General features: G+C 36.6%; 1 protein-coding gene across 1 annotated transcript in view; it reads right to left on the bottom strand.

Annotated features, from left to right (window-relative positions):
- Positions 1-18,515, bottom strand: part of LOC121379844 — an 84,937-nt gene that overhangs the window by 66,370 nt on the left and 52 nt on the right. The window contains exons 1-5 of the mRNA XM_041508496.1: positions 18,490-18,515; positions 18,264-18,291; positions 8,357-8,880; positions 7,005-7,185; positions 2,686-2,852 (exon numbers count right to left, since the gene is read on the bottom strand). The exon at positions 18,490-18,515 is cut by the window's right edge and continues 52 nt beyond it. Coding sequence (XP_041364430.1) covers positions 2,686-2,852; positions 7,005-7,185; positions 8,357-8,880; positions 18,264-18,291; positions 18,490-18,515 — 926 coding nt within the window. The remainder of the gene's footprint in view (positions 1-2,685; positions 2,853-7,004; positions 7,186-8,356; positions 8,881-18,263; positions 18,292-18,489) is intronic.

Raw genomic sequence — 18,515 nt, 5'->3', positions numbered from 1 at the left:
CATTATACAATCGGACAAAATTATATCAACAGAATAAGGATCTACGCCCGTGCTTATAAAACCTTTAAGAGTCCAGACTCAACCTCTAACGACACCACATGCATGCAATGTGTATGCGGTTACGCATGCAATTTGTATGGGGTTGTCGTGACATTAAAGTCTCAGACTCTATTTGAGTCTTGAGTTTAGACTAAAAGTTTTGTAAGCACCAGGCCTGAATTATAACCATCATGCACCTATTGTGTTTACAAGGATAGAGCCAACAAATTTGCCATTTTATCTTTAATAACTATTTTTACAAAGTTTAAGTACACATAAAGAGAAACGCTAACTCCAACATATTTACATCAATTTCATCATTTATACTGTACGAGTAATTAGTGTTAACATTCCCCACACAATCGATTATAGGCAGAGCCAAACCGATCAATTTTCGATTATAATCGATCACTGGAACATGTCACAAGATAAAAAGATAAAGAATAACATGAAAACGAGAACTTAGTAGTGATATTCAAAATTATAGCTCGTCTTCAGTGTGAAAAGGGAAATTTCGATTAAGATTGCCAGCATGCAACTATTAATTGTTGTTAACTTGGAATTTGCAGAACAGATTTATGCTAGGCACTTACAACTTTCTAAACCAAATAACGTCCGGTTGGGTCAAAGTTCGAGGTACAACCCAACGTCTGATAGAGCAGTTAATTACACAAGTTCTGTGATTGATGATAAATGTGAATCTGTTGGTTGTAAAAAAAACAAATAGTTTCATCTGGGCAAATAATGTATGCAATTTGTTTCATCTGGTATCACTGTGTCAAGTAAACTTGTGCTTGAAACATGTATGGGGTACCTGCAAAAAAAAAAGTATTCAAATTTTGTGCGGAACATAGACGCTACCCGTTATGTCTGAAATGAGCAGCTTCACCACCCAATTTTTTTCTGATTCACTTTAAGGGTGAGAAGTGGTAGTATTTATATCAGTGGTGTGTATGTCTATTGATACGTTGCAGGTAGGATTTTTAGACACATATGTTACTATTGTCGTCTATGGGATTTGATTCGGTGGTATACACCCTTTATAAAATATACACTTTATAACAGTTTCTGGTGTCAGTTGACAATATGATATTAATGAAGACCTGCGATCAAATGACGCAAACGTTACCCTGTGTTACGTAACGAATGTGATAGGACGGGAAACAAAAACGAAACTCGCGACAAAACCTGTTTACTGAACGCACCTCTGATGCTATACTGCGATATGGTGTAACTTATATTCGTACTTATTCTGGCTATCGCCTTAAAAATATGTCCTGATCAAACGTGTCACGGTTTATCAGTGTTTCCTTTCCACTGGTGACACGAGAGTCAAATTCAGTTACGCAAGCGATGCAATAATATTTTTATCCTAACCACACGCGACCATAACGACAGTCTTTTTTTTAAATTGTTATCAACAGATGAAACCGCCAAGTAAAAGTTGTTTGATTCGTTAAATGGACATTCCTGAGTTTGCTACAACTTTTAAGGTGTTATTGACAAACCGAGCCTTTTTAACGATTGTAATTACATATCGAATATATTTTGCTGCATAAAATAATAGTGGCTGCATATTAAACGTGTTTCTGATCGTTCTAATATTTTTACTAGGTTAAATTTCATTTTATTTCCTAAAATATTATTGTTTCGTATGTACGAAATTATGTGAAAACAGAAAACACATTGAATGTACAGACAGTGATATTCTAAACAAGAAAATATATTTAATATGTAAGTTTAATCGTAGAAATATTTTATTAGTCGGAAACATCATACAATGCAGCAAACTCAGGAATGTCCCTTTAATATATGTTTGTCGCTCGTGTCGCGCGACAAAAATTAAAAACAATTCCTACCAGTATTGTGTCGTACGCTCGACTACATGAATCTATTGATATCTTAACCAGACGCGACCATAACGACAGTCTTCTTTTTAAAACTGTTATCAACAGTTGAAACAGCCATGTAAAAGTTGTTTGATTAGTTACTAAATGTTTGTCGCTCGTGTCGCGCGACAAAAAAAAAATAGAAACAATTCCTATCGGTATTGTGTCACGCGCTCGACCATATCAATCTGTCGCGCGCCGTACACGTGCGTTTGGGATGCAGCAATTGAAATCAATGGTTTCTATAAAAAAAAATCCGGTTAGAACACAGCTTTAGGATACAGCTTTAGAAAGGCATCTTTCTTTACGACAATACTCGGCAGAGCTAGTGCCATTTGATCTACAATGTTAGAAAGGCATCTTTCTTTACGACAATACTCGGCAGAGCTAGTGCCATTTGATCTACAATGTTAGAAAGGCATCTTTCTTGACGACAATACTCGGCAGAGCTAGTGCCATTTGATCTACAATGTCAGAAAGGCATCTTTCTTTACGACAATACTCGGCAGAGCTAGTGCCATTTGATCTACAATGTCAGAAAGGCATCTTTCTTTACGACAATACTCGGCAGAGCTAGTGCCATTTGATCTACAATGTTAGAAAGAGAAAAACATTAATTCTGCTACAGCAAGGGCTCTTTTATCAAATGTTTTTCAAAAACAACACTTTTTGAAATCACCTTGTATTAAATACTTGTAATATTTAAACCAATCCAGTGTTACGAATCAGACGAATCTAATGATCTTATTATACTCACCGCGATTTTGATGGTTCCAGCTACAGTTGCCCACAGCTCCCAACCAGTGACCTTGCCCTTGTACTTGAACTCTGCCGACGGAATTGTGTAAACCCCATTGCCGGAACCCGTCACTGTCTGCGTACCCTTTGCTTGGACGCCTATCCCGGTACCGGAGACTGGGGGATCTGTTGACACACAATACTATGATGATAAATCATATACTATGTTTACGGTGTATTCAGATCTGTGATTGTAATATCTTTATGTTGGGGTATCTGTTGATACACAATTCCCCTGTTCCAAGCATTTTTTTCTAATGTATTTTCCGACTCATAGCCTAAAATGTTCGCATACCACAGCCTAACCAAAACCCCACCCACACCCGATGCAAAATTTCCTGCACAGGCACCTGAACCCAAATAATTTCACCTAAAAACATGCACATCCGGAATTTTTTTTTTTTTTAAATTACTTTGAGCAGGGTGGAGGTAAAAGAAAGATATTTGTTCGTTTTCATTTGTTGGAGAATGTTTTGATTCCCTTGATCAATATAGTGACACGGGTCGTGACAAATTACATGCTAAAACATAAGTGGGTTTATTGTCTACATACCATTAAACAAACACTAATATTAGCAAATGTCGTAACACATCAGACTGTTTTTTAAAATGCATCCCAATACTCTGCCATGTTAGAATTCGTACTCGTTTAATGTCTAGACGGCGTCGGCGTTACTAGACAAAGTCCGGTAATCGCATATGCCTGCCAACCATAAATCACAGATGAAGACACCGAAACGAATATACCAATTTACTAAGTAAACAGTTATTTGTCAATTCAGTATTTATGTTTCTGAACTATGCCGCTGCATCGTTGGAGTGTTATTTCATTTTTTTTGTAGCCATTTTGACAACTGGTTTATTCTGTATAGGAAAATTAGGTATAATTATTTTTTATTTACTGGATGGATATTTTACAAAACATTGCGACGAATGTCTTTTTCATCATTCTACAAAAATCATCTCAGACAGAAGAGAACTGTATTACTTTCAGGTTGGTAAGTGCACTGTTTCTTAATTCTAAGATTAAGACCTGATGTGACGCGTTAAGTATTACTAACTACCCGCTCACTAGAGGGCGGATTTAATGGGATGAAGAAAAATGGCTTACGTCCGTTATATATAATAGCCTTCACAATTTACAAGCAATAGTGAACTGCTTGTTTTAAGTCTCGTCAATAATAAGGTATTTAATGAGAAGACACAGTTAAGTTACCTACAATAGTGAACTGAAGTCGGTCTTTAATGAGGAGACAAAGTTAAGTTACCCACAATAGTGAACTGAAGTCGGTCTTTAATGAAAAGACAAAGTTAAGTTACCCACAGTAGTGAACTGAAGTCGGTCTTTAATGAAAAGACAAAGTTAAGTTACCCGCAATAGTGAACTGAAGTCGGTCTTTAATGAGAAGACAAAGTTAAGTTACCTGCAATAGTGAACTGAAGTCGGTCTTTAATGAGAAGATAAAGTTAAGTTACCAGCAAGAATGAACTGAAGTTGGTTTTTAATGAGAAGACAAAGTTAAGTTACCTACAATAGTGAACTGAAGTCGGTCTTTAATGAGAAGACAAAGTTAAGTTACCTGCAATAGTGAATTGAAGTCGGTCTTTAATGAAAAGCCAAAGTTAAGTTACCCGCAGTAGTGAACTGCTTGTTCTGAGTCCCCTCAATGAAATATATTTAATGAGAAAACAAAGTTAAGTTACCTGCAATCGTCAACTGAAGTCGGTCTTTAATGAGACGATAAAGTTAAGTTACCCGCAATAGTGAACTGAAATCAGTCTTTAATGAGAAGACAAAGTTAAGTTACCCGCAATAGTGAACTGAAGTCGGTCTTTAATGAGAAGACAAAGTTAAGTTACCTGCAATAGTGAACTGAAGTCGGTCTTTAATGAGAAGATAAAATTAAGTTACCAGCAAGAATGAACTGAAGTTGGTTTTTAATGAGAAGACAAAGTTAAGTTACCCGAAATAGTGAACTGAAGTCGGTCTTTAATGAGAAGACAAAGTTAAGTTACCCGCAATAGTGAACTGAAGTCGGTCTTTAATGAGAAGACAAAGTTAAGTTACCCGCAATAGTGAACTGAATTCGGTCTTTAATGAAAAGCCAAAGTTAAGTTACCCGCAATAGTGAACTGCTTGTTCTGAGTCCCCTCAATGAAATATATTTAATGAGAAAACAAAGTTAAGTTACCTGCAATCGTCAAGTGAAGTCCGTCTTTAATGAGACGATAAAGTTAAGTTACCCGCAATAGTGAACTGAAGTCAGTCTTTAATGAGAAGACAAAGTTAAGTTACCCACAATAGTGAACTGAAGTCGGTCTTTAATGAGAAGATAAAGTTACGTTACCAGCAAGAATGAACTGAAGTCGGTTTTTAATGAGAAGACAAAGTTGAGTTACCCGCAATAGTGAACTGCTTGTTCTGAGTCCCGTCAATGAAGTCTATTCAATGAGAAGACAAAGTTAAGTTACCCGCAGTAGTGCACTGAAGTCGGTCTTTAATGAGAAGACAAAGTTAAGTTACCCGCAATAGTGAACTGAAGTCGGTCTTTAATGAGAAGACAAAGTTAAGTTACCTACAATAGTGAACTGAAGTCGGTCTTTAATGAGAAGACAAAGTTAAGTTACCTGCAATAGTGAACTGAAGTCGGTCTTTAATGAAAAGCCAAAGTTAAGTTACCCTCAATGAAATATATTTAATGAGAAAACAAAGTTAAGTTACCTGCAATCGTCAACTGAAGTCGGTCTTTAATGAGACGATAAAGTTAAGTTACCCGCAATAGTGAACTGAAATCAGTCTTTAATGAGAAGACAAAGTTAAGTTACCAGCAAGAATGAACTGAAGTCGGTGTTTAATGAGAAGACAAAGTTAAGTTACCCGCAATAGTGAACTGCTTGTTCTGAGTCCCGTCAATGAAGTCTATTCAATGAGAAAACAAAGTTAAGTTACCCGCAGTAGTGAACTGAAGTCGGTCTTTAATGAGAAGACAAAGTTAAGTTACCCACAGTAGTGAACTGAAGTCGGTCTTTAATGAGAAGACAAAGTTAAGTTACCCGCAATAGTGAACTGAAGTCGGTCTTTAATGAGAAGACAAAGTTAAGTTACCCGCAATAGTGAACTGAAGTCGGTCTTTAATGAGAAGACAAAGTTAAGTTACCCACAGTAGTGAACTGAAGTCGGTCTTTAATGAGAAGACAAAGTTAAGTTACCCACAGTAGTGAACTGAAGTCGGTCTTTAATGAGAAGACAAAGTTAAGTTACCCGCAATAGTGAACTGAAGTCGGTCTTTAATGAGAAGACAAAGTTAAGGTACCTGCAATAGTGAACTGCTTGTTCTGAGTCCCCTCAATGAAATATATTTAATGAGAAAACAAAGTTAAGTTACCTGCAATCGTCAACTGAAGTCGGTCTTAAATGAGACGATAAAGTTAAGTTACCCGCAATAGTGAACTAAAGTCGGTCTTTAATGAGAAGATAAAGTTACGTTACCAGCAAGAATGAACTGAAGTCGGTTTTTAATGAGAAGACAAAGTTAAGTTACCCGCAATAGTGAACTGCTTGTTCTGAGTCCCGTCAATGAAGTCTATTCAATGAGAAGACAAAGTTAAGTTACCCGCAGTAGTGCACTGAAGTCGATCTTTAATGAGAAGACAAAGTTAAGTTACCCGCAATAGTGAACTCAAGTCGGTCTTTAATGAGAAGACAAAGTTAAGTTACCTGCAATAGTGAAATGAAGTCGGTTTTTAATGAAAAGCCAAAGTTAAGTTACCCGCAATAGTGAACTGCTTGTTCTGAGTCCCCTCAATGAAATATATTTAATGAGAAAACAAAGTTAAGTTACCTGCAATCGTCAACTGAAGTTGGTCTTTAATGAGACGATAAAGTTAAGTTACCCGCAATAGTGAACTGAAGTCGGTGTTTAATGAGAAGACAAAGTTAAGTTACCCGCAATAGTGAACTGCTTGTTCTGAGTCCCGTCAATGAAGTCTATTCAATGAGAAAACAAAGTTAACTTACCCGCAGTAGTGCCCTGAAGTCGGTCTTTAATGAGAAGACAAAGTTAAGTTACCCACAGTAGTGAACTGAAGTCGGTCTTTAATGAGAAGACAAAGTTAAGTTACCCACAGTAGTGAACTGAAGTCGGTCTTTAATGAGAAGACAAAGTTAAGTTACCCGCAATAGTGAACTGAAGTCGGTCTTTAATGAGAATACAAAGTTAAGTTACCCGCAATAGTGAACTGAAGTCGGTCTTTAATGAGACGACAAAGTTAAGTTACCCGCAATAGTGAACTGCTTGTTCTGAGTCCCGTCAATGAAGTCGGTCAGCTCGAGATCGTTCCCGCGGTCCAATGTCACGTGACACTCGCCTTCCTCGAAGGTCGCCAGTCCACTGGGGCACGTGACAACGACGCCGGCCACGCCGTCCTGGACCAGCACACCAGCTGCAGTCTCTGTTGGCTACAGAGGAGAGGAATGTTGATTTAATCATACACCCCCCAGCACATTGTTTTAATCATCATTGTCATGATCATTATCATGATCATCATCAGGATCATCATTATTGTTATTATTATTATTACTATTATTATTACCATTGTCATTTTCGTCATCATCATGATGATAATGGTAGACAACTAATAGCCATACTTTTGCGTCGTTAGGACAACAGCATCACACACATCCTCCATCATCATGATCAACATCATCAACAGCACCGTCTTCACTATGCAGATTGACACAGATCAACAGAGATCAGAAACATTTCCATAGGAACATGGTCGCATACGGTCTGTGTCGATCAGTGCCAAATAGATATTTTCTGGAAGCTAGGTTTTGTCAACTATAATGACGATGACGATGATGATGATGATATTAACGATAATAATGATGACGATTATTATTATTATGACGACGATGATGATGATGATGGTGATGATGATGATTATGATGGAATGATGTTAACTAATACGTCAGTTGTTTTATGATTAATTTCATTGGACGTTCTTGGCGTCTAGATCATCACCCTGAAGCAGCCAATAAAATCTCTTTCTCTTACATGTGTGATATCAATGTGGAATATGAAGGAGGCTGGTCCTGGTATACGTTTATCATGAAACTTGAATCTCTGAAGGCGTGGGTTTCTTCAATGTTAAACATTCAATGATATAACAGTTCTTGGTTTTGATGTTTTCAGTATTCATATCCAGTAGGATGTAATACAGTAAACATATAAAACAATTAATACGAAAGCAAAAAATCGAAAATTTGAAGGGTTTTCATACATTTAAATTACACTTCAAATCATTAAAAACAAATTGTACGTTTAGGATTGATGACCTTTCTGGGTTAGGCTTAGAACTTGTTTTATCACCTCTCGTTTAACGGCCACTCATTAAGGATTCTTGTGCACTTTCCGACAGACAAAACACTGGATGGCACGTGGAAATCCCATCGTACATCGGGAGAGCGCACTACGACTAATCAACGTCTCGCTCACACTGTCGTGTAACAAGAACTGTAGACATCTACATTCTCCACTACAAATTGGGCATAAAAATAGAAAAATGTTCCTTTCCTTTTTTAGTTAAGCCAAACTGGAAATACATGTTGCGCTAGAACGAGGTATTACCGTTAGCGTGTTGCCGACGTCGGTGGCTGTCACTGTGACGCTGTACTCCCCGGGCATGTAGAAGACCTTCGTGTCCATGTCGGTGGCGTTGTCAGCCGTCGGCCCCGCGCCGTCGTCGTAGTCCATCTTGAAGACGAGGTTTGATCCCGTGACCGTCTCGATCTGAAATGTGACCGCCGTGGCGGTCTCCACCACTGACCCTGCCGCTGTCGATGTCAAAGACAAGCCGCTGACTGCCGTCGTCGTGAGGTAGATGTCCACGTGACTGAGGCTGCCGCAGCTGGCCGTGTTATCCCCCGGACACGTCAGGTCACAGTCTCCGGCGGTTCCTTTGCGACTGATCGGTGGGAGGTTGTTAGCGCAAAAGCAGTACTTGCCCGACGTCAGCCCCGCGTAGCTGAACTGGAAGGCGCCGCATTTCGAAGCGCAGATGTTGGGGGTCACCGTCGCGGGGTCGTAGTCGCCGGGACTGTCGGCGAAGTAGCGCTGTCGTCTCTCTTCACGGTAACACCCGATTTGTGAAGCTGAAAGAGTGAAATCGTAGTTAGTGAATGGTGATAATGAAACATTAAATAATAATAATAATAATAATAATAATAATAATAATAATAATAAATAAATAATAATTAAATAAATAAATTAAACAAATAAGTAAATAAATAAAACAATCAATAAATAAAACAACCGAATAAACCAAAAGCAAAAACAAAAATAAAAACGTGTTTTTTTCTCCATATTTCTAAATGTTTTTGTTTTAGTCTCTACTTCTCGAGTTCCTAATCCGTCGTGTTCATGGCAAATATATTAATATAATTCAAGTTGTAGTTCGTTGTTGTATTAGTGTAATTCAAGTTGTAGTTCGTTGTTGTATTAATGTAATTCAAGTTGTAGTTCGTTGTTGTATTAGTGTAATTCAAGTTGTAGTTCGTTGTTGTATTAGTGTAATTCAAGTTGTAGTTCGTTGTTGTATTAGTGTAATTCAAGTTGTAGTTCGTTGTTGTATTAATATAATTCAAGTTGTAGTTCGTTGTTGTATTAATGTAATTCAAGTTGTAGTTCGTTGTTGTATTAGTGTAATTCAAGTTGTAGTTCGTTGTTGTATTAGTGTAATTCAAGTTGTAGTTCGTTGTTGTATTAGTGTAATTCAAGTTGTAGTTCGTTGTTGTATTAGTGTAATTCAAGTTGTAGTTCGTTGTTGTATTAGTGTAATTCAAGTTGTAGTTCGTTGTTGTATTAGTGTAATTCAAGTTGTAGTTCGTTGTTGTATTAGTGTAATTCAAGTTGTAGTTCGTTGTTGTATTAGTGTAATTCAAGTTGTAGTTCGTTGTTGTATTTTTGTTTTGTTTTTTTGTTGTTGTTTTTTTTGTTGTTGTCCCCAGAAATATTTGGCAGTGTCAGGGTTGAGGTGCCCTGAGCTCACTGACGTACACATATTTTAATTATATTTCATATATATATATATACACTGTATATACAGACTATTTACATGTACACAATGTTCATGTTTAAAATATATACTACATTAAAAAAAACCTCTGTCATCCACTCACCTACTCACACACACACACACACCTCCCACACACACACACACACAAATATCCATGTACATCAGTTTTCATACATGTCGGTAATTAGTTTTAATTATTTCTGGGAGCAAGAAAGAAGAGAAAGAAGAAAGGGGAAAAACGAAATATCAGAAGTGAAAGAAAAGAATAACGGGTTGCAAATTTTATCTTTTAATGTTTGTCTCTAAGCCAGTATGTTAAACTACAGTTGAAAATGTTCATGTAAAATTGTCAATAAATAAATTATACCATTTCTTCCAATGTGTTGTATTAATATAATTCAAGTTGTAGTTCGTTGTTGTATTAATGTAATTCAAGTTGTAGTTCGTTGTTGTATTAATGTCATTCAAGTTGTAGTTCGTTGTTGTTTTAATGTCATTCAAGTTGTAGTTCTTTGTTGTATTAATGTCATTCGATATTGTATGTTGTCTGGGATTGCATTAATGTAATAAACAATATAGTCCATTATTGTATAACTCTAATTTACGGTATATTCGATTAATGTATTAATCTAAGTGACAGTGTAGTCCTCTGACGTAGCCTAATGTATTAATCCAAGTGACAGTGTAGTCATGTGAAGTAGCCTAATGTATTAATCCAAGTGACAGTGTAGTCCTCTGACGTAGCCTAATGTATTAATTCAAGTGACAGTGTAGTCATGTGAAGTAGCCTAATGTATTAATCCAAGTGACAGTGTAGTCCTCTGACGTAGCCTAATGTATTAATCCAAGTGACAGTGTAGTCCTCTGAGGTAGCCTAATGTATTAATCCAAGTGACAGTTTAGTCCGCTGAAGTAGCCTAATGTATTAATCCAAGTGACAGTGTAGTCCTCTAACGTAGCCTAATGTATTATTAATCCAAGTGACAGTTTAGTCCGCTGAAGTAGCCTAATGTATTAATCCAAGTGACAGTTTAGTCCACTGAAGTAGCCTAATGTATTAATATAAGTAACAGTATATTCCTCTGAAGTAGCCTGATGTATTAATCCTAGTGACAGTATATTCCTCTGAAGTAGCCTGATGTATTAATCCTAGTGACAGTATATTCCTCTGAAGTAGCCTAATGTATTAATCCAAGTGACAGTATAGTCCGTTGAGATAGCCTAATGTATTAATCCAAGTGACAGTATAGTCCGTTGAGATAGCCTAATGTATTAATCCAAGTGACAGTATAGTCCGTTGAGATAGCCTAATGTATTAATATAAGTGACAGTATAGTCCTCTGAGGTAGCCTAATGTATTAATATAAGTGACAGTATAGTCCTCTGAGGTAGCCTAATGTATTAATTCAAGTGACAGTATAGGCTGCTAAAATAGCCTAATGTATTAATCCAAGTGACAGTGTAGTCCTCTGAAGTAGCCTAATATACTAATCCAAGTGACAGTGTAGTCCTCTGAAGTAGCCTAATGTATTAATCCAAGTGACAGTGTAGTCCTCTAAGGTAGCCTAATGTATTAATCTAAGTGACAGTATATTCATCTAAGGTAGCCTAATGTATTAATCCAAGTGACAGTATATTCATCTAAGGTAGCCTAATGTATTAATCCAAGTGACAGTATATTCATCTAAGGTAGCCTAATGTATTAATCCAAGTGACAGTGTAGTCCTCTCGGGTAACCTAATGTATTAATCTAAGGGTCCGTCCATAATTTTCAACATTTTCACGAGCGTACAAACCGTACGCGGGGGGAGGGGGTTAAGGGGCCAGCGTACACTTTTTTAGAAAATGAAAAATGTCGATGAACATTTTTCATTTGTTGATGTACACTTTTAGGGGGGGGGGGGGTGGTCAAAAGTTGAAAATTATGGACGGCCCCTAATTCACCTATTGTATTCATCAATTCAGTGTAGTCCATTATTGCATTTATTTCTGTTATACTGTAGGTATTTATGGACGGCCCCTAATTCACCTATTGTATTCATCAATTCAGTGTATTGCATTTATCTCTGTTATACTGTAGGTCTTTATGGACGGCCCCTAATTCACCTATTGTATTCATCAATTCAGTGTAGTCCATTATTGCATTTATCTCTGTTATACTGTAGGTCTTTTATTAGATTAATATATTTCTTGTAAGTTTCTTCTCCTTTTTTTCTTTCCTTTATCATATTATTTAATCTACAGTATAGTCCTATATTGTATTAATCTAATTCACACTGTAGTTCACATATCATAGTATTTAATCTACAGTAGCCCTATATTGTATTAATCTAATTCACACTGTAGTTCACATATCATATTATTTAATCTACAGTAGCCCTATATTGTATTAAACTAATTCACACTGTAGTTCACATATCATATTATTTAATCTGCAGTAGTCCTATATTGTATTAATCTAATTCACACTGTAGTTCACATATCATATTATTTAATCTGCAGTAGTCCTATATTGTATCAATCTAATTCACACTGTAGTTCACATGTCATAGTATTTAATCTACAGTGTAGTCCTATATTGTATTATTACAATTCACACTGTAGTTCACATATCATATTATTTAATCTACAGTATAGTCCTATATTGTATTAATCTACTCTGCACTGGATACTGATTCTTCTTTGAACATGAGCAGTCCGTTATTATGTTAATTAATGTAATTCTGAAAGTAGTAATCCGTTGTATTAGAGTATCCCACGTATCTGTTATTGTATACATATAATTCACTATGCTGTCAGTTGCATTAATTTAATTCTGAGACATATCATACATTCTCTAAGTCTGAAAGCAGTCAGTTATAGTATTAATGTAATTCTGTAAGCAGTCAGTTATAGTATTAATGTAATTCAGTAAGCAGTCAGTTATAGTATTAATGTAATTCTGTAAGCAGTCAGTTATAGTATTAATGTAATTCAGTAAGCAGTCAGTTATAGTATTAATGTAATTCTGTAAGCAGTCAGTTATGGTATTAATGTAATTCAGTAAGCAGTCAGTTATGGTATTAATGTAATTCAATAAGCAGTCAGTTATAGTATTAATGTAATTCTGTAAACAGTCAGTTATAGTATTAATGTAATTCACAAAGTAGTCAGTTACAGAATTAATCTAATTCAGAGATAAGTCCGTTAATATATTGAAAGCTATCAGTTATAGTATTAATCTTATTTAATAGCAATTAGTTATTGTACTAATCTAATTTTGAGAGCAGTCTGTTATTGTATTAATCGTATTTCAAGAGTACGTTATTATATTAATATAATTCTAAAAGGTATAAGTTGTAGTGTTAATCTTATTTTTAGAGCAGTCAGTTATTGTACTAATCTAATTTTAAGGGCAGTCAGTTATAGTATTAATCTAATTCACATTGCAACCAGACGTCGAATCAAGATTTGTCAGAAATCTATCCTTTGTCATGGGCTTGTTTGAACATTTAATTTCGAATGCATCAAAAGTTGTTTTGTTTTTTTAAACGAGTTTATTTCGTATAATATCTAACCCAATATCTATTATATTTATTACTTTCTAAATATTTCTTCATATGTATATTTCATTTATTCAGTCTCTTTTTAACATAAGATCGAAATGGATTAAGAGTTGGTGCGTACTTTGAACACACATAATGCATTTCTCATCGATATATCAATGGTATTTATGATCGGCATGAAAAACGAGCTTGGAAATGTTACAGGACAATCAATGTTTTGCTTTTCACGAAATTGACATGTTTGTGTGTTGCCAACGCAGCGACACGTAGAGGGGTTTTGCGAAAGCAGAATCTGTTGTAATGAAAACATTTCTATGACGACAATTCGCCTTCCATTACCGGTCTAGGCCAGAAACAATGGCCCTCGATCCGCTTTGGAACTGTTCTTAGAATGTTTGTGTAGACTAAAGAATAAACTCGCTTTCGTACGCAACAAGAGCGTTCGTGTCGGTGTATTTGTCTCGGTTACTTATTGTACACGCTGAGTAATTATTTTACACAAATTCACGCTCTGTCGAGTATTGATTTAAGGTGTTTTATCATAGATGTCAATTGGAGGGCTGTTTTAAATATGTTTGTTGGTTGTTACATGGATACAGTCGTGAAACATAAGTGATCTTTACTGGAAAGAGGTATACCAATAGTAGCAGAATCAATACATAAAGATGTCCAAAATAATAATGCATAGACATAATGAAGTTCATAAACAGTAGTAGTAGAATAGTTGTTTAACGACACCCCAGCACGATGAAGTTCATAAAATGCTATTTTGTACATTCTCTCTCCTCCTTTCTCTCTCTCTCTGTCTATGTCTGTCTCTCCCCTCTCCTCTCTCTCTCTCTCTCTCTCTCTCTCTCTCTCTCTCTCTCTCTCTCTCTCTCTCTCTCTCAGCGTGCGTTAACCTTAACTGGATATAAGCACGAAAATACGTTGACATGAAACCAAAGGATGATTGCTTCTAGTCTAAATAAAGTGATTGATTCGTTGTTAATGATTAATTGTTCGCGACAGAAACGTCGGGTTAGTGGTCTCACACCTACACATATGTCATGTATCAACCTGACTAAAAAAAACATTATGATAATTATATGTAATGCTAGTCTCAGACTACCAACTGACAGTACAAAGTTGGCCAACGTTCTGTTGTCACGACTTCTGCGACTGTCCAGTTGCTAGTCTGAGCGCTCTTACAACTCGATTCTCGTCGTATAACCCATTAGTTGTTAATCTGAGCGCACCCGTCGTAAGTCGGGCATTGAGGATATTACAACGCAACTGTCGAGTTTGCCAACTTCGTCGAGTCAGTTGACAGTCTAAGACTAGCATTGATCTACTCATCAGTAAAGTTAAAAGTTAAAGTTTGTTTTGTTTAACGACACCAGTAGAGCACATATATTTATGAATCATCGGCAAAAAAAACATTTGGTAATGTTTTGACATAGAGTCTTAAAGAGGAAACCCACTACATTTGTCCATTAGTAGCACGGGCTCTTTTATATGTACCATCTCATAGACAGGATAGCACATACCACGGTTTTTGATACACCAGTCGTGGTGCACTGGCTGGAACAAGAAATAGCCGAATGGGGCATCGACAGGGATCGATTCTAGACACACCGCGCATCAAGCGATCGCGTTACCATTGGACTACGTCCGGCCACTTCTTAATAGAAGCCGTAAAAGAAGCTGTAACACACATCTGGGTCCGTGCTTATAAAACGTTTAAGAGTCCGAACTCAATCTTTAATGACGTCACATGCATACAATTAAAGTCTCAGACTCTATTACAGTCTTCAGTCTAGACTTTAACGATTTTATAAGCACCAGGGCCCCAAATCTCAAATGACGTCACACGCATACCACTTGTATGGCTTTGTCATGACATTATTATCTCTGACTATATTAGAGTCTCGAGTCTAGACTAAAACAATTATAAGCACCAGGTCTTGTCAGGATTAAGAATCTGCCATTAGCATAGTTAACACCATATCTCAGCACAAAACCGATTCCAAAAAAAGTTATGATAGAGTCGTGAGGGTATGCAGCCATGAATCACTACCAAGTGCTTTTTCTGCAGACGATGTGCATATAGAACAATATTTCAAGAACGAGTCTGTATGAATTGTTTTTGTTTTTTAATTTTGCCCAAATTATTTTCAGGTTAAAGTACCTTTAAGACCGATGACTCAACAACGATGTCATCCAGGTCTGTCGTGCCGGAAACGGCGTTATTAAAACGACAGTTATGTATAGTGAGTACACAATCAGCCTTGATTGGTATTGCGTAAAGCGAGTGTATGTAGGCTTCAAATCAATCGTTATAGACCGTGAACAATGAAAATAATTCACTCTGGTTCCCAGGGCAAATCAACCACGTGACTGGTTTCAAAGGGGACAGAGTCTGTATAGACCGTGTTTTATTATACTTTACGTTTGTTTTGGTTGACGATACCACTAGAGCACATTGAATGATTAATCATCGGCTACTGGATGTTAAACAATTGGTAATTCCGACATGTGGTCGTTAGAGTAAAACCGCTACAGGCGTGTCTGCAGGACGTGATGCAGGGAGGGGTCTAGACTGTAGCGAATGAAGTTTTTAGGGGATCGGGTCATGTTCCTCCGAAAAATACATTTTAAAAGAAGAAAACATGCCTGGTACAGTGGAGTTTGAATTACACACCTATCCAACCACCCACCCACGCTTGTGCTACATTTGTTTCTATTGTCAGCAAGGGACCGTTTATAAGCACTTCCCACATATAGGATAGTACATACTACTGGCTGGAATGGGGAAAAGGCCCATATGAATGGATCCATTGTGAAGGTTCGATCTCGGACCTAAGCACCCTAGGCGAGCGCTTTACTGACTGAGCCCTATCGGCGTGCCCATCTGGCTATTTCTCGTTCCAGCCAGTGTACTGTGACTGGTATATCAAAAGCCGTGGAATGTGCTATCCTCTATATGGGATGGTGCATATAAACGATCCCTTGCTACTAATGGAAAAATGTAGCGGGTTTCCTATCTAAGACTATATGTCAAAATCATTAAATGTTTGACATACAATAGCCGATGATTAATTAATCAATGTGCTCTAATGGTGTCTTTAAACAAAACAAACTTCTTCTATTTGAAAGTTGAAGTCGTTCTTGTTCTGTAGTAGGCTATCGTTTACTGATGGAAATACAGATATAACTACAGACACTGTCATGTATCTATGCAAACTCGCCGCCATTTAACACAATATAGCCAAGAATTAAATTACATCGCAGGACGGTAGCTAGCGGAGGGGGGGGGGAGGAGGCAAGGGGGTAAGTTGCCCACCAAAACAAAATTGTTGGTTATTGATATGGATGTTTTAAGTATGTAACCTCCTTAAAATGGCTGCAAAATGGTGTTTCAGAGCCTCTAGATTTCAAAATTGGATCATGCTACTGGACCCCTTAGTGTCTTACGCCTTTCTATGTTCGTTCTTTCCACTAATTTATCTGTCCCTCCCCCCAACACACAAAAAATCGTACCTACGGCTATATATTAAAGATACTGTCAATGTTTTGGCGACTACAATTACCCAATAAACATGGGGGAAATAGAGCGCCAGTGTCTGTATATACAAGATGATTCTGGTCCACTTGATGTTTGTAGTAGACCAACCATGTAACAGGAGTTTTGTAAAGCTATACAATTTGAATACTGCCCCCTTTCATTTCTCTCCTTTGAATTCCATCTCATTTCTTCCCGATCTGCCAACTCCTCCTATCTTTCAACTTTTTTCGCTGTCCCTCTCTATATCCCGGTTCTTGTCTCTCCAACCGACACACTTGCCATTCCCCCATCATATTTTAGCTGTGGGCTTAGTGTGAACATTTTGGAGACTGTTCAGTAGTTACTTCTGGCATTGTTAAAAGGCATTTTTCAATATTTAAATGTAATTGCTTTTTGTGATTTTTCTGAAACAATGTAGCAGTTGATCTGAACGGCAAAAACCCTTATTTGCTACTAAAACCGTATCTCTGCACAATCATGAGTCGATTGGGCACTTTGGCAAATTTGTTGGTTGAGTCCATGCATCTTTATTTAGGGACAGGTCTAAAGTAGGACAGCCACTCAGGGGGGAATTTACTGGATAACACATCCTTTCTTCACCGCTCAAAAGAGGACTGCCACTCCCAGACTAGTTTAATAAATCATACCTAGCAGACGACAGAGCCTATTGGAATGCATGTAGCTGTCACGATAATATGCACTCAACTAGTATTTATCATGACTAAGAAAACACAGGGACATGTCAAAACGTTTAATTCGTAGAACCAAAGAAAATATGAATTTCTAGAATTTAGTCGTAACAACAAATTATCAGTGGCTCCACCACCTTGATCAACAAACAGGACAGGTATTTTTCTTCACAATTTCATCTGAACCACGATATATGAATTCTAAACCATCATAGGGTCAAATTGTGAATCGAGTGATACAAAGAGGTGATGGGAGGTCATTTTGCGAATTAACAAATGGCAGACAGCGGGACAATATTTGAAAATTTTAAGTAACTATAAGTTGGTTCATGTTATTTTTACCTAGGTAACCGATCGTTCGGTTAAGTGAACTATATTTGCGTAACCGAAGAATTACTTAACCCTAACACACTGTGATTATTTGCTCCACAGGCGTTTCCAATGCATTTTGAAACAAACTGATTTGCAACAAGTTATTTTTTTTTCTATTTAATTAGTCTACTGATGCGGTGGTGCACATCAAGTGTTAAAAACAAAGAAGAATTTATAGAATTTATATATTAAATACATTAACAAATTAAAAGTTCCAGTGATCCTGAATGTTGCAACTTTTAATTTTATATATCTCCGGGTAATAACACTTTAAAACAAATTATGAAAACAGAAAATATTCACGTACCTGATTTTACAACGGAAAACGTGCACAGCTAAAAAAGAAAAGGTAAAATTAGTTTTAAATTTAACGGGGTGTTTTTTTTATTGAACTTTTCTTCAATGTAATTTCTTCCATACAAATAATACCATCTTAAAACAATAACTAGTATTATATTATTAAATAAAATGACAAAATCGTTTTTATCTTATTTTAAAGTGAACAAAAATAATAGTTTCCAAAATATACTTACAAGTAATATAACACATTTTGTAATCA

Source organism: Gigantopelta aegis, chromosome 8 (genome assembly GCF_016097555.1).
Source record: "Gigantopelta aegis isolate Gae_Host chromosome 8, Gae_host_genome, whole genome shotgun sequence".
Taxonomy (NCBI): domain Eukaryota; kingdom Metazoa; phylum Mollusca; class Gastropoda; order Neomphalida; family Peltospiridae; genus Gigantopelta; species Gigantopelta aegis.
Note: the sequence above shows the minus strand (reverse complement) of the source record. Positions and strands in the feature narration are given on the sequence as shown.